Genomic DNA, 18,196 nt, shown 5'->3' on the forward strand with positions numbered 1-18,196 from the left:
TGTGTCTAAAATTAGAACAGAGTCATTTTTGGCTACAATATGATAGTTTTGGATATTTAAAGAAAATAGCTTGCTTACATATTAGACAGAAGAGCCATAACTACGTTTGTAAGAACAGGATTACAACTAATGTCCTAAATAAGATGCCATTTACTTTATATCAACCAATGCCTAATTATACGCATGGACAGTTGACCTAAAATCATCACATTAACAGTAGTCAAACTGTGAAAATGTAATGTTCAAGGTTGATCTTAAATCAACTATGAGAAAAAAAAAGAACTTTGTTTAGACTTAAAACCCATGAAAAGAATTAGTTAGAAAAGTTATTGGAAAATTAATCCTTACTGTGGTTGTTGGTGTTGCAGTAGAAGGTTTTGTTGTTGACCATGGAACTACATGGATGATGACAGTTGCTGTAGTTGTCAGTTGTAAGGCCCGGTTGCCACCAAGTTCATCAGTTACTTTAATTAACAATTCAAAATCTGTTGGATCTTCTATACCTTGAAAAACACCATACTGGAAACTCTGAGAAGTAGCTACTGATGGAGGGTTTGTAGTTGGTCTCTGGAGGACAAAGCGACTGTTTACATTCCCTGTAATATAATTATTGCCAGTAATCAAAAATATGGTGTTTTTTTTTAAGTTCAAGATGTACAGTATATGCCTAATATTGTTATCCACTAAATTAATAGCTGTTATGGATATAGGAAAAATCTGAAGACCCAGATGTAACCTTTATTAATATACAAATTGAAAAAGATGTTGATATTTCAGAATAAAGTGATTTTATTTCATTATTTTACAGTACACTCTAAAACAATAATGCTTTAAAGACACTGAATACTTTCAGTAATATTAAAAAAAATGTATGTGTTAAATTATACTAGTTTTATTCACGTATTGTAAATGTTGTTAGTATACATATTACTTCATACTCACCTCCAACAATAGTAAAATCCAGTTGATTATCAGGGGAGTCATTATCAGAACATGACAGTTGCAGAAAACTTGTTAAAATTGTTGAATATATAACTTTCTCATAATGTGCAGGATTACAAACTGGAGGCTCATCATTAACATTCTACAAAAGAAATAAACATTAACATATGTCATTTGCTCTATACAGAATTATTCTGTAATTGATCTGTACTGTTCTGCAATGTATACATATTGCTGTTTGCCTACAAACTGACCTTTACAGCATGTTCAAATTCCAAACATGCTTTACTCAGTGCACAATGAAATTCTGAAATGCCTTATTATGATATGACATCCAGAAGTGAACAGTGAGTGACAGCACCAGGTCAAAGGTATTAAGGTCAAACAGAGCACTTCCAGGTTGTCCAAGATTAGAGGTTAGGAGCACGCACTGATACAGTGCATTGCTGCACCCACCACACGACAAACCAACTCAGGATCCCAGATTAGGACCCGAGTGCAGCCATGCAATGGGTGATACCTCAGCACCACACTAGTTCAGATGAAGTGGAACAGTGGAAGGTTTTTTATCCAAGATTAGATTCTCCCAAAAGACTTTTGCATTCGTTCTTTGAATTCCTTGTTGTGAATAATGTTACCCTTTTGATTACAACTTGACTCTGGTTACATGTTTCTTTAAATTTTTTTTTATTATCAAACTTAAAACTAATTAAAACTTACCACTGTTCATAGGCAATGATTGTTGATGCACACTTTGACCACGGTTTTCTTAACCTTTCATCTTAGCTTGAAATTTTTCTCTGAGCAATATCTCACGATTCCAATTCAATACAAAAGATACTGCCATGTTGTGCAGTCAGTACAATTTCAGGTACGTCTAATTAAGAGTTAAGATTTTTGGAACTGGATTTTATTGTGATTCAGCACACCAAAAACCCTGAGTCTTTTAAAAGAGGTCCAGGCCTTAAACTTCTCACAGGCCAGAGGCCTATGCTTTATAGAAAACAGGTGTCATTTACACACCTGGCTCAAGTAGACCAAGCCAAAAAGTCTTTATAAATAAACTTTATTAAACATAGAAAATCATTCTGGGCAAAAAAAAAAAAAGAATAAAGTAAAATTGTTACAAAAAAAGTTATTATTATCTAAAAACAACATTACAAAATTTAACTAAAGGCTAAATGCTACAACCACAAAATTGAACAAAACCAGTAAAAGAGCCAATATTGTCAAAAAACAAATAATCCAAATAAAAAAGGTCATAAAGACCAACAAGACTTATAAATTAAAAAAAGGAAAAAAGAAGCCAAACAACACAAGTGTAATATTTACACCTTTTTATGTCTGTTTTGGTGTATGTTATATTCTTTTTACTCTTCTGTTTATGTGAATAATGTTTCACTATAATTAATTCTGGCAAAGTTTAATGTTTGTTATTGCCTTTTTTCTTTTGTTTATGTAATACTGCATGAAGTGTCACATGACCATGTCTGATGCATTGCTGATGTCATAAGATGTGACATTATAAATATTATGAGCAGGAAAACAACTAATGAACTACATATTAAGAATGTATACATAGTCGGGTTAAGTAACTGTGTAGGGTTTACACGCTGAGCCAAGGCTTGCAACTGAAAGTGTTAAGTGCAATACTTTTGTCACTCTGCCAAACTGCTTACAAAGCAGGCGAAATACTGCATCTGTAGAGAAGGCTGATGAGCCAATAGTGTAGATTTAAAAGTACATTTCATACAATGCTCAACAGTCCCATACCAAAAATTATAAAGCTCAGGGAAACAGAATGATCTTAGTAAATGTAATAAGGAGATAACAAAGAAATGAAGACTCCTCCACAAGAGTAACACTTATATGGGTCTATCATTTTTAATGAAAACAAAACAGATAATACACTGCTAAATGATGATAAATGTACTGTACGTTAATAGCTTCAGAAATTCAAAGGGTCTGCTTGTTCACCACCATTGTCAACACATGTATGGAATTTTCTAAATATAACAACAACAATAAAAAAAATAATAAATAGCTTACCACACTTATGTATTACTTACGAGGAGGTCAGTGATATGCAAGTGGCTACTGGTAACATTAAGTTAATATTAAATTATTTGAAGATTTTACAGTGAGGGACTACTAAGACTAAAGTCAAGTCAAGTTGGGGAGCATGCACTGGTACAGTGCGTTGTCACACCCTCCACACGACGAAACAACTCGGGGTCCCGGTTGGCAGCCCCCCAGGCAGACATGCGGTCCAGTCCCACCCTCTGGAAATGACCCTCTATCTGCCGCAGCCGGGTGTTACGTGGGCGACCTCTTGGCCTGGTCCTGCCACCCAGGTCCCCAACAATGAGGATCTTATGAGCCGGATCACCCTCAAGGAAATGTGCCACGTGGCCGTAGTGCCGTAACTGACACTTCCTCACAATCCAGGTAATGTGCCTCATTCGGGACTCCATGAGGAACTGCTCATTCGACACAAAGTCAAACCAACAGTACCCAAGGATTTTCCAGAGAGACACAGTACCAAAGGAGTCCAGTCTTCATCTCAGGTAACTGGATAGCGTCTGTGTCTCACAACCATATAGCAAGACAGGAAGCACCAGGACTCTAACGACTTGGACCTTCGTCCTTTTGCATAGGTATCAGGAGCGCCACACACCCCTTTCCAGTGACATCATGACCCCTCATGCTCTCCCAATCTGTCTACTGACTTCATAGGAAGAGTCACCAGAGACATGAATGTCACTGCTAAGGTAAGTAAACCTCTCGACAAGGTCAACACTCTCTCAGCATACAGACACACGGCTGATGGCTGTGCCCAAGAAGTCATTAAAGGTCTTGGTTTTTATCCAGGATACTCGCAAGCCCAGACACTCAGACTCCTAAGACTAAAAACAAAAAAAAAATAGTGGGGCAGGACAACAGTTAGTTTATAGCTCTTAATTAAGGTACTCTAGTAATTATTTCACAAACACATGTATAGTATCCTTCAGAAAGAATTACATTCTGGAAAAACATATGAAAAAACTGGCCAGAAAATCTTTCTCAATGATATAAAATAGGTGCAAGTCTTTAGGCCAATTACCTTAATGTGTATCACAGAAAATATGAAGTAAGCAACTATAAAGGACAGGATAGAAAACCAGCTATCCCTCTCAGATTTGCTAGTGTATAGCCATCATGGGTTTTGACATGGAAGATATATAATGTAGTTTCAGTGGCAAATACCATATTATTTAGTCTTGAATTTGAAAAAAGCTTTTCATATTGTATCCTATTCAGAGTCTAGTGATCCAGTTGCATGAAACAGGAATTCTGCATGCAGTGCAAAGATACAGTAGATGCAGTACTAGCTTTAAAATAAAAAATGAAAAATTCTGAAAAGCAAAGGTTAGAGTAGGGCTCAAGGAGTTGTTGGTGTTTTAATTTATATTAATTATTTGGATAAGAATAAAGTAATTAAGTCAGATTTGCAGATGACACTGAGCTATGAGGATTAGTATACATAAATGGACGTAAATCAAATCCGGACATGTTTGTGACATATGTAAAATACTGATCCAATGAACACTGTACACATTAAATATTAGGTATAATAAAACTGAGAGGAGTCAGGACATAGAAATTAGGAAAACGTTATGAGAATAAGTTTGGAGTTTAAGAAGATTTATTGTCCAGGGCTAGATAGTGTAGAGAAGTGACATAAAGGTACACAGGATGTAGGGTTACTTAGAGGTTATGTGTCAAGTAGAGTTCAAGACAGATTATTATTAAATTGTACGACCTACATCTAGAATATTGTGTGCCAGTGTGGTCTCTAAAATTATGTAAGGATAAAAGAGTAAAAAAGAATCAAAAGAAGATCTATTTGATTCTTTCCAGGACAGGGATATGAGCCTATGATTTGAAACAATGTTAAGGAAAGCAAGATTAAGGTGATAAAATGACCAAAAGCATTGAAAAACTATGAAAGCGGTAAGTAGGTTGGCCTATACTTATTACTTTAAAATATATTTTTTTCTTTTAAAAGAAGATGGGCACATTTGATTAAGAAAATCTTTTGAGGAAATGTCGCAGAGTATGCCTTTACACACAGAACTAGAAACACATGGAGCACTTTATGAATTAGTGTAGTTGAAAATAGTATCTTGGGTTCCTTCAAAAATTAACTCAATAATAGTTTGGAAAAATTGGGTGAGTTGTGTTCCTTTTAATAGGTTGCTTGTTTTTATTCTTTTACGTTAAGAAATACCTAAAAGTAATAAATTGCTCAATAAAACTTTAATAAGACAGAAAAAATGTGCTTACCGTGACATAAACTGTAACAACAGCAAGACTAGTTTTTTGATTCATAGGATCAGGTTTAATATCGTTGTCTAAATCAACAGCTTGAACTGTAATAGCAAACTGAGAAGTAGTCTCTCTGTCCAAGTTACCAAACACCCTGAGTTTACCTAAAAATGCAAATGACCAAAATTTAAAAATACCATAACTCAACTGCAAAATAACAATGAAGTGCTTGTCCTCAGCGATGATAGTTTTGTATATTTAGCAAAGAAATTGATGTACAATGAAATCTGTACAATACTCACATGGCCTTGTACTGTAAATGGATGGATGGCTGACTGTAAGGAAACACATCTAGACAAAACTGCACATTACATATTTAAAGTAAAACATATACAAAGTGCTAATGCTATTTCAGATAACACTACTAGACTGTTCACTAGATGTCAGGAGGGATGCATGGCCTGTTCCGGAACTTCAAGTGATCATCACATTGTAATATACAGTACTGCTCATGTCATCACAAATTCAAATTATTTTCCTACATACATTTCAGGGCATAAAGAGTGTAACTTAAATGGAATCTGATTGATGTGCTAATAGTTGCATGTTTTTTCTGGCAATTTTTAAATTTGTTAATACTTCAACCACTGAAAGAAGAAATGTGTATTTATAGTTATCCTTTTCACTTTTTTGAAACTTATACGATTAGAAAAAGGCTAAAAACAAGTTTAGTATTACTGAAGGTTTTGCTTTCCTAACAGTTATAAAAACGAAATAGTGAATAAAATTATTTTACAAATATGTTTGCACAAGTAAAAAAGTAAAGAAAATGCAGAAGTGATTTCAAAGCTTTTTTCTCCAATCAAGTTTTCATTAGAAATCAAAAAGGAAAAATGTAATATGATAAGAGGGATTGAGCTGCATGACCCATTACTCTGCAGCACAGAAGTCTTAAAAAGAGTTATACTATATTATATAAAGATGATTTCTAAAGATTGATGGAGAAAGAGAAGGGGCTAGAGCCAATATGGTGGCAATGGTGCTCAGTGCCTCCACTCTGCACAGCACACACGGTACCAGTGTACAGGACGGCCATGATATCCAGCAACCTTGTGGAAATCACGCAAAGTCTTAGGATGTCCCACAGGGCAGCTCGATCAACTGAGTCGAACAATTCACGAAAATCGACAAAGGCTACAAAGAAACTCTGACGATATTTGCATTTGCTCTCCATGAGAACTCTAATCAGTGCCAGGATGTGGTTGATGGTAGACTTCTTAGTCATAAAACCAGACTGCTCTGGTCTTTGGCAGGTGAGCAAGTGATCACAGAAATAGTTACAAAAGGCAATATCATCTGTAAATACAAATCCTCAATGCCCAAATATTTAAATGTTTTTGTCAAAAGAATAGACAAAGGAAAGGAAGATACCACTGCACAACAATTTTTTGAAAAGTCTTGCTTCCTGAAAAGTTTGCTGATTGTGACAGGTACCTACTGGGTATGCACAAATAAAGTTTTGGTTTTACTGCATCATGTAGGAACTCTGAGAAATAGACATTGACATGTTTACTGACAATAACGTATTTAGTCACGTTTATGTTTCGCATAAGCTATTAAATTCAACAGAATTAAAGTGTTTTGCTCCTGATTTTCTTTTGTATTCAATGTCTGGTGCATCACGTTGCAGTGTCCAACAGTAGTCAGCAAGCATTGATGGATTCCAGTTGCCCTGGTATCGTTTCTCCATCGTAGCAATGTCCTGGTGAAATCTTTCACTGTGTTTGTCACTGACAGCACCGAGATTTGCGGGGAAGAAGTCCAAGTGTGAATGGAGGAAATTAATCTTGAGTGGCATGTTGCACTTCATTGTCTTGTATGCTTTGAGAAGTTTGTCTACCAGCTGAATATAGTTTGGGGCTCTGTAATTGCCCAGAAAATTGTCAACAACATCTTTGAAGGCTTTCCAGGCAATTTTTTCTGGCCCAACTAACAGATCTTCAAACCACTTGTCACTCATAACATGTCTGATATGGGGGCCAACAAAAATGCCCTCTTTGATCTTGGCGTCAGTTATTCTTGGGAACATCTGTCTTAAATAACGAAAACCTTCGACTTCCTTGTTCAGAGCTTTTCACAAAATTCTTCATGAGTCCCAGTTGTATGTGAAGAGGAGGCAAAAATATCTTTGCTGGGTCGACAAGCTATTCATATGCCACATTTTTCTGTCCTGGAACAAACTTTTTACGGAGTGGCCAGTTCTGTCAACTCATTGGCACGGCTGTCCCATTCACAGATGAAACAACAGTACTTTGTATAGCTGAGCTGCAGTCCTACTAACAGAGCAACGACTTTAAGATCTCCACAGATATTCCAGTCGTACCTGCTATACTGGACGTGCTTCAGCAACAGTTCCATATTCTCATACATTTCTTTCATGTGTGCTGCATAGCCAACAGGTACTGAAGCATAAACGTTGCCATTGTGTAGCAGAACAGCTGTCAGGCTTAACATTGACAAATCAATGAAGAGATGCCACTCTTCTTGTGATCCCAACCCAAGGCCAAGAACAATCCTTCAATGTCACAGCAGAAACAGAGACTGTCGACTTGTGCAAAAAATTTGGTTATATCATGATGTCGGCCTCGGAATACAGAAAATTTAGTACCTGGTGACAGCAAACACCATTCCTGCATGCAGTCTTGAACCCAGCAGCTCGACTTTTGCTTTTGACAGACCCAAATCTCTGACCAAATCGTTCAATTCGGACTGTGTTATCAGATGTGGATTGCACGGTTCCGGGTCAATGTCACTTTCAGTACCCTGCATTGCTGTTTCTTTATCTGGTTCGTCTAAGGTCCAAACCTCTGGTGGTTTCAGAATTGGAAGACTGTCGTCATATGGCACGGGTCTCACTGCTGAAGGCAGATTAGGATACTCAATTGATTTCTTGTTTTTGGCAGAGAAACCAGACACATTAGTCAAACAGAAGTAACAGTCCATCACATGGTCTTTCTGTTCTTACCATATCATCGGAACAGCAAACGGCATCATCTTTCAAGTGCCTCTGAGCCAGGCTCTCAGACTGACAGCACATGTCGCACAGCAAATGTGAGGCGCCCATTCCTTGTCTTGATCACCAATTTTTCAGCCGAAATACAGATGATAAGCTTTCTTCACAAGAGCAGTCATCCAACGTCTCTGACGTGCAAGTGTATATTCACTACAGATATAGCAGAATGTATCGCGGCTGTTACAACATTGACGAGACATATCGCCCGACACCAAAACGTCTATAACATCAAGCTTACTTACTGTTATATTGATACAGATACTATTCTATGTATGTGACAAATAAATAAAGAATTATTATTATTATTATTATAAGAAAAAATCATGACAAAACTGAAGATTTCTCTGAAACAGTACGTGATGGGTAAATTTTGATGTGATATTCGTGATCAACAAGCAAAAATCTATAAGAAACACCCAACAGTGTTCAAGAAGCAAAAACTTTGTTGTGCAGTGTAGTTGACAGAAGAAATTTAATGAAATGAGGGAGGATTTGCACCAATTTATTATATGTGTAGAGTGTTTCAAAGGAGTTAAATAGTTTAAGAACATGATAAACATCCAATGAAGCATTTATTACAAAAAGCAGAATGTATGGCCATTATGTGTGGTAATGAGATAATGATGTCCAATTTATAGATTGCTATAGCATGAGGCTCAAGAGGGGGCTTAAAGATTAGAGGAGATAATGGGCAGCCTTTAGAAATTTAAAATGGTTTGAAGAATTAGCAATTATCACTGCAGAGTGATGCGAATAAATAGTCTGAACATATCAATAAAGTTTTCAGCAATCCTCACGAAAAGCAAAATGTGCCATTATAAAAAATCAGTTCATGCAATCAAACACCATTTCTGCACTGAGTAAAAGAAGAACAGCAGGATTCTGCAGCTTTGGAGCAGTATTAATAACACATAGAAGACCATGTGTTATCAGTGAACCGGTTTGATCTGAATAGATCAATTTATGGAGAAGAAGTTCCTGGTAACAGGTCAACAGCTTTGCCAGGAACTAAAAAACAATTAAAATGTAATAAGGAAATTGGGCAATAATTTTGTATTCAGAAGGATCTTTACACTGCTTGAGAAGAAGAGTAACTATGGTCATATTAATTAATGGGTTTATTTCTAAAACATCAAAATCAACTAAGAATCATGATATTTTGTTTAGGTGGCACAATGGATAGTACTGATGCCTCATGGGTGCAGTGTCTTGAATTTAAATCCCGTGTCTAGTCTTCTACCTAATAGTGTTGGGCCAAACACAAAATTGGATAAAATGGGTGTAAAAATTTTATATATTTTATTTATTGAGCATCAATCTCCTCATGAAGCTCATTGGTCAAAACATTTTTTACTACATTTTTTTCAGTATCAAATTAGTTTATTGTATTTATGTTTTACAGCTTCATACCAACTCAGATCTACTGTAGCTTTAATAAATAGAAATTATACATTTTTACAATATATGCATGACAGCGCAATGCAAAAGGTACATTTTAAAAAATCTCACCTGTATTTGATTCAATAAAAAATTTTGATTCAGCATAATTGCTGCCTCCAACAAGTGTATATTTCACATTATTAAAAGGCCAGTCTTGATCTTGAAATACAACGGCTCCAACAAATGTGCCAGGCGGACTGCTTTCAGACACAAAGAAAGAGTTGGTAACAGCACTTGGACTGACCTCATTGACTCTTGTCACCTTAACAAATAGAGTGGCAGTACCTGCAAGTTCAAAGTGAAAACCAAAAATGACATCATTGATAGAAAGTACATTGTTAAATGTTAGATAACATTGCATAATGCTTTGCATTATTCCCAGAGACTGTTCCTGCATTGTGCCCAGTGTGGCCAGGACAGTGTCAGTCCTGGCAAAGGGATTTGATTAATAGATGGAACAATGGATATTAATAAAACTAAACTTCGATGCAAACTGCATACTTTACACATATAAACAAACAAATAGATAATAATGAAATATTTCATAATACAGCATTCTATGAGTATATCCATCCATCCATTTTCCAACCCGCTGAATCCGAACACAGGGTCACGGGGGTCTGCTGGAGCCAATCCCAGCCAACACAGGGCACAAGGCAGGGAACCAATCCTGGGCAGGGTGCCAACCCACCGCAGTCTATGAGTATATTAAAGTATAAAATAAAAGTCAACATTCATTCTTAGGAAATCATGGAATGTCACTTAAAAATGTACTGTGTTCATAAATATATAAATATTAAAAATACAATTTTGTTGTAGAGAAAAAATTGGGGTAAGGAGCTCCACTATGTGAATACAGAACTGCATATTTGACAGAAGACAATTTTTGACAAAATAGTCTGAAATTCAGAGATTTCCTTGTTATCCTTTACATGACATATTTACTGGGTAGGTTAAGTAAGTACAGTATGTATCAACCAGATACTATGTATGCCAGTTGTGCTCTCTAGAGGGTGCTATTGAGCCAAGCTGAAATGTTGCCTGTGAAGCAAGAAGAGTAAAAAGAAAAACAAATTCCTTCATGTAAGAATTCTGCTGGGTTGGTAAGTATTTACTTATGTCTGGTACCTCCATAGCAGTCAGATAGGGTGTGTATTTTCTGCATGTTGCATCTTGTATCAAGCTTCAATGTATGTAGTCATGTAGATTTAGATTTGTATGATCAAATGCATTATTCATGTGATACATTGAAGTGAATGTGTGTAAAAATTAATTTGCATTAAGACACCTTGCCTGCTGCTGGTAATGAACACAGCTTGCAACAGTCAGTCAGTAGTCAGTAGCAATCGCACCAAAACAATAAGTTCTGCAAGAAGCCACAGTTTTACCAAAATAACTCCCACAACTTTGGGTCTACATCCCTTGCCTTGTATAATTCTTTCCAATTAGCTCAAGCCGCTGCAATACACAACTCCATAATCATCATGCTTTATGCATTCAAAGTGCGTGACTAGTATGCCATGCTTTTTCATTCTGTATAGATTTTTCTTTTCTAACAAATTGTATCTAAGTGAAATGGATATGAGGTATTTAATTCAAAGCAAATGCTGTGCCTCCTGAAAACAGTTCCTATTCTGTCAGAATTGTAATTTACAAAGAGATGATTCTCACAGACAGACACAAGTGCAGTTTAGAAAATGTAGCACTGAGAAACAGTTCATATGCTCTTGTGAGAATCCAAGCCTGATGTAACAATATGCTTACTTTTCAATGATCATTTTGAAAAATATAACCCTAAAATGAAGTGTGAGGCAGAATTAATGGTGCACACTAACATCAACAAGTCACTAACACGTAATGCATAAATACTGTACATACACAACTTGGAACCACAGTTATGTCTAAAACAGGACAGCGTAAGTCTAATTAAGTCTGTTTAAGTAGGCAATGACAAATTAAACAATGAATTTAACTGTAGCTACAACACTGGGCATATCTGAAGCCCTTGAGGATAGGAGATGACCATTCCGGCATTAGTACAGAGCTCCTAAGTGTACAACACATAATTTATTTGAAGACATAAAGTTCAGATAAATAATAACTGTCTTTCCTTTGGTCCCATTAAGATTCCATCCATCCATCCGTAGACACCTGTCATAATTGAAATCAAACCTTGATGTGACTTTACAATAAAAAACACAAAGGCTCAAGAAGTAGTGCTAAAGGGCTCAGTGCTTGAAAACGCACAGGCTGTTTCTTCAGTAAACTTACTTGTCAGAGAGGGAATACCATCATCAGTGACCTTGACTATTATAGTGTGTTTGAATTGCATTCCTGCAAATATTGTGTCATCATAGTTCAGATTTCCAGGTCCAACCTGTTTCCAGAAATAAACATTCACAGAATGAATGATTAAGTGTTAAAATCAGAGAGCCAAAAATGTAATTAAGAAATTCCAAGAAAACAAAAGAAAAATAATGGAGCCTGCTAAAATATACAATAGTAAAACCCGTTCCATCAGTTCTCACTATAGCATTTCTTGTAATGAATTGCAAAGAATTTAGAGTTTTAGGGTAGTAGAATAAAAACAGACCTTTTGAAAAATTGAACTGTAAATTATATTTACTGTACATCATTCTATAAGATAAAAAACAACAAACATTCATTCAAAGAACCTTTTCAATACAATAAAGTCTAGAAAAAATTCAGAATTATTCATATAAGCAGGCACAAAATGTTATTTTAATGTGTTAAGCTGTTTATTACTGTTTAATGTATTTCTGGCAAATCACAAACTAAAAATGACAAATACTTCAAACTATTTGATGTAAGCTAGTTTTCTTAATTTTAATATAGCAATATACTGTGTTGTCTTTTCCAATGAAAATGACAATCGACCAAACTTGGTCAAAAAATATTAATATTGTGGTCTCATACGTTTCGTGAGATGGACAATTGAAATGGAACTCCGTTAGCAGCAATGTTATTTTACCTTTTTTAACCATCACTCCACATCAGTGACTACAAATCTCGAGGGTGACATAACGGATATAAGGAAAGATAAAAAGGACATAAAGAAGACAAATGAGAAGCTGCTTCAGGATATTAAAGAGCAGGAGAAACATTTAAGTAATCTCTGTGAGGCATCCTTTAGAGGCATACTAGAAAAAATTGAGGAAAAAATACAGGAAAATGCGAGAATAAATAAGTCTGAGAATAAATTCAGAGTACTTGGTGCTCAGCTTCAAGAGATTAAGCAAAAATTTATGACTTGTATTGAAGTGGTTGAACTATTGTTATCTACTGAAAAAGCAATGGCTGCAAATTCCGAATGCAAAGTGCCTGGAGACAGACTAGCTGCACTGGAAGATGGATACAGAAGGAATAATATTAGAATCAAAGGTCTCCCTGAAAACTGTGAAAGTCCAAACCCAGTCAAATTCATAGCTGAACCAGTCTCTAAGATAATTGGAGAGGACACCAAGCTATCAGCAGCTTACCGCATATATGGATCGAATGCCTCAAAACCTAGAAGCTTTATTGTACGTTTTGACAAATTGCAATCTAAATAAAATTTGATGTCACTTCTCAGACTGTAATATGAGATTATATTTGAAAATAACCATATTCGTATTTTGCCTGATTTCTCACCTTCAACAATTACTAAATGTGCCGCTTTCTATAGTATTAAACAGTGCTTATGGAAAGCCAAGATCAGATACAGCCTCTTGCATCCTATTAATTTGAGAGTGGATATTCAATGCAAGTTCTACATTTTTAGTTCTTTGGAACCAAAAAAAAAAAAGCTACGAAAATCGATCCCAACACTTTTTGAAATACGATTGTGATTCACATTGTGTCCTGGCAAGGCAAAAAAGATTTTACCTGCAATTTGGTCCATTCGCAATGAGACTTTTGCTGTAATTATACATTCTACTTCCTTCTCTTACGTTTTAATTAAAATTATAATTATTTTTTTTTCCTCAAACCAGACTGTTTAACGTCATACCCTTACTTTAGTGTGTTAGGATTGTACTATTATACATTATTTGCTTCTCCATGGGTATTGTTTAATATCATTCCCTGGATTTATTGTTTCGTGACTGTTTTTATATTCTAGTTTTATAGTATTTGGACTGTATTACCAATAGAAATCTCTGCTTTAATCATTCTACACCACTCTACAATCCTTCTACAAAATGTCAACAAAATTTCAGTAGCAATGTCTCTATGACCAAATAGTGAACTTTGTGAGGTGGAATGTCAAAGGTCTCAATCACGAATTAATAGAAAAAAGTATTCATACTTTTTCACTCATAAAATAATAATGGCCGGAGACTTTAACTGTGTTTTAAGTCCAGACTTACATAGGTCTTCAGCCACAGGGGAGATAACATCTAACACTTATCAGACTCTCTGAGATTTTTTAAATACAAACTCAAGAGCATATTCATTCTTCTCACCAGTACATCATTGTTACTCAAGAACAATTTTTTGCCCACGATCAAATCTTGCAAGTACAATGCTATTGTTATCTCTGACCCTATCCCTCTGATCATGGAGCTAAAATCATTATGCCCTACATATTCATCTCGTAGATGGTGTCTTAACCCCTGTTATTAACTGATGAGAACTGTAAAGAATTTATATCCAAGCAAATAGATTTTTTTGCAGACAAATGCATCCTCAGAGGTCTCTACAGGAATACTCTGAAAAACTCTGAAGGCATTTTTAAGATGACAGATTATTTCATATCTCTCCCATAAAAATAAATTGGAAACCAAGAAGGCATCTGAGTTAATCAGTGAAATTACTAGAATAGATCAAGAACATGGCAGGTTTCCAAATGAGGCACTTTATAGGAAAAGACAGGCTTTGCAATCAGAACATAACCTCTTGACAACAGAAGAAATGGAACAACTCATTTTAAAAATGCAACATCATTACTATGAACTCGGAGAGAAGGCTAATAATACCTTAGCTCAACAAATCCACAATCAGGAAGTTCGCAATGCAATACCAGTAATTACCAATAATGAAGGAGACAAAATCATTGACCATGAAATGTAATGTAAACATTTAGAGACTACTATACATCCTTATATTCTACTCACTTTAAAGAAGACAAGAACAATCTAATGCATTTTTCCATACAATATAGATACCACAGCTAGATACTCTCAGTGCTGATGAATTGAATAAACCTCTCACACTCTCAGAATTTCTACACACTATAAACTCACTTCAGAGTGGGAAAGCAGCAGGCCCTGATGGCTACCCTGCTGAATTTTATAAAAAAAATTCAATGAAGTTAGCACCCCTGTTTTTAGCAACATTTATAGAAGCCAGAGACAATAAAATTCTACCTCAAACTATTCACCAAGCATTAATTACCGTTTTTACTAAGGAAAATAAGGACTTATTACAGTGTGCATCATGCAGACCAGTCTCAGTTCTCAATAATGATGTTAAGAAACTCTCCAAAGTTCTAGCCAGAAGGATTGAGAAAGTGCTGCCTTCGGTAATATCACAAGACCAAAGCAGATTTATTAAAGGCAGACACTTAGCTTCCAATCTTTGATGCCTGTTTAATGTAATACATTTACCCATAAAGTATAACACTGCAGAGATCTTATTGTCTTTGGATGCAGAAAAAGCACTCGATATGGGTGAATGGGACTACCTATTCACTACAACGCACAAATTCTAGGTTCAGACCGGTCATAAGTGCATGGATCAAACTGCTGTATACCAGTCCAGAAGGTTCAGTTTGTATTAACAACATCATTTCAGACTACTTCAAACTAGAATGTGATTCTACACAAGGATGCTCCCTGTCACCACTTCTATTTGCAATCGCCATTGAACCATTGGTTGTTCACTTTTGAAATGCATCTGAGATAAAGGGGATTATCAGAGAAGGACTTGAACAGAAAATATCACTATATGCAGATGATATGGTACTATATTTATCGGACCAACAAAATACTGTGCATGCAGTTCTAACAGCACTAACAGAATTTCAAAAAAATATCTGGACTAAAAATTAATTTGAATAAAAGTGTGCTTTTTCCAGTGAACTCTCTAGCACACAACATTAGATTGGCACATTCCCTTTTATCATCGCAGATCAGTTTAAATACCTAGGGGTAAACATCACAAGTAAATATTAATCTCTTTTTCAACAAACTTTTGCTGCCTGCATGGAAAAATCTTAAACAAGACTGTATAGATGGTCTACCCTCCATCTCATTTTAGCAGGAGGAATTAACACTATTAAGATGAATATCCTTCCCAAGCTTCTTTTTCTATTTCAAAGCATCCCCATATACATTAACAAATCAGTTTTTAAGAAATTACATTCAATCATAACCTGATTTATTTGAAAATCAAAACATCCACGCATCCAAAGGGTGACCCTACAACAACCTAAAGCAGAAGGTGGCATGGATCTGCCTAACTTTCAGTTTTATTATTGGATGGCAAATATACAAACTATAAAAACCTGGATATTGACAGAAATAGATGAGCACACACAAGCGTGGTCTGCAATAGAAATACAATTTTGAAGTAATTCTTAATATTCCTTGCTTTGTACCCCAGTAAATACAAGTTATTATCAATGTACTAACAACTCAATTGTGCTTCATTCACTCAGAATATGGAACCAATGTGGGAAGCACTTCAAGAAATAGAAGCCATTATCTGTGGCACCTCTACATGAAAACAACCTTTTCCCACCCTCTCAAACACAGTTTTTAATGTTCGGAAAATGTACAGGATTAAATCACTTAGAGATTTCTACATAGATAATGTATTTGCATCCTACGAACAAATATATACCCCAATTTAGCTTCCCATCAACATAATTTTCCCACTATTTCCAAATTAGAAACTTTGCTAAACAAAATTTGTCCAGTCTTCCTCACCTCCCACTTATTTCTATTACGGAAGAATATTGATCAGTCTTAAGTCTTAAAAAAGTCCCTTTAAAGTCCCTTCCTTTCCAAGATCCCAGAGTACAGTGGGTAAAGGATCTCTTACTCAGTATTTTAGAGAGGAGTGGAAGGCATCCATGCACGAAATTCTGTGCAGCTCCAAATGCACAAAGCATATAATTATTCAACTTAAAATTTTTATTGAGCATATCTATGTCATTTAAAAATGTCCAAAATGTTTCCAGGGCAAGATACAACCTGCAAACGTTGCAATCGAGCTGCAGCCTCATTGGGCCATATGTTTTTGGTATGAACCAAATTAACATCATTCTGGACCAAAATTTTTAAATGTCTTTCAGACAGCCTTGGTGTCAAAATCCCTTCTAATCCACTAACAGCTGTGTTTGGTGTACACCCAGATGGGCTTAAAGTGGAGAAGGACAAACAAACTGTAATTGCCTTTACTTCTCTGTAAGCACGTAGACTTGTCTTTCTCAACTGGAAGAATCCTAACCCACCTCTTTTAAGTCAGTGGGTAAATGATGTTATATACTATTTGAAATTGGAAAAAATCTAATTCTTGGTTAGAGAATCTGTTCAAAACTTGTTTTAAACCTGGCAGGTTATAATCAATAACCAATAACATTTTAGAATAAGCATATATATTGGAGAAAATTATTCTCTTTCCTCTTTTTTACTCCTAAAGTTTTACTCTGGCTGTTGGCCTTCCTCTCTTTCTCTTGGGCAGGAGTTTAATTGAATTTAGTTTTGTTAAGTTTGACTTGTTTGAATGGAATGTTGCTGGCTTTTAATAAATTCAATAAAAATATATTTATATGTATACATATACTATATACAGTATATATATATATATATATATATATATATATATATATATATATATATATATATACATGCAGTTTGTTTTACACTCTTCATACATCTGGGGACTTCTTTGACTTATTTAATAGTCTATTGTAAAATTGTTTACTGTTTTGCTAAAAAAACAACAACAAACATAATGTATAATACTGGATTTCCCATAAATGAAAAGCATGCCTAGTAAACTTAATGAAACTTGGGCAGATATAAAAGGTGGAAGGGAAATGCTGTGTAAATCTGCTGTGCAGTGATGATGTCAGTATTGTGAAAGAGCAGTACAGGGTCATGTCTTCAGCTTTTTTGGGTGTCAAAGTTTAACTAGCCATTAAATTAATTCATTAGATTTACTGAATTCATTAGATAACCAGCAAATAGACACAAGAATAACTAGAAGCATTGTTTAAATGAAAAATCAGTATCATGGCCAGACAGAAAAATATCTGTAACTAACTATTCAAAATATTGTATTCAGAAAGCAGGCATAAGAAAAAGGACAAAGGTATGAGGGATTCATTTTAAGGTAGATAATTCTTGGAATTTATCATTCGATTAAATGATGGAATACTAGCTTTGTATACAGATCCCTGATTCACTAATAAGTTCACTGAAGCAT

General features: G+C 35.3%; 1 protein-coding gene across 4 annotated transcripts in view; it reads right to left on the reverse strand.

Moving 5' to 3' along the window:
* LOC127526682 (cadherin-related family member 4-like) overlaps positions 1–18,196 on the reverse strand; it is a 109,093-nt gene that overhangs the window by 28,756 nt on the left and 62,141 nt on the right. For 3 of the 4 annotated variants that reach the window (XM_051922815.1, XM_051922811.1, XM_051922817.1), the window contains 5 exons: positions 12,035–12,140; positions 9,833–10,048; positions 5,269–5,414; positions 943–1,084; positions 349–596 (listed from right to left, as the gene is read on the reverse strand). In XM_051922815.1, coding sequence (XP_051778775.1) covers positions 349–596; positions 943–1,084; positions 5,269–5,414; positions 9,833–10,048; positions 12,035–12,140 — 858 coding nt within the window. Of the gene's footprint in view, positions 1–348; positions 597–942; positions 1,085–5,268; positions 5,415–9,832; positions 10,049–12,034; positions 12,141–18,196 lie in introns of those variants that run through there. The other variant, XM_051922822.1, reaches the window with a different exon arrangement.

Source organism: Erpetoichthys calabaricus, chromosome 1 (assembly GCF_900747795.2).
Source record: "Erpetoichthys calabaricus chromosome 1, fErpCal1.3, whole genome shotgun sequence".
In the NCBI taxonomy this organism is placed as follows: domain Eukaryota; kingdom Metazoa; phylum Chordata; class Cladistia; order Polypteriformes; family Polypteridae; genus Erpetoichthys; species Erpetoichthys calabaricus.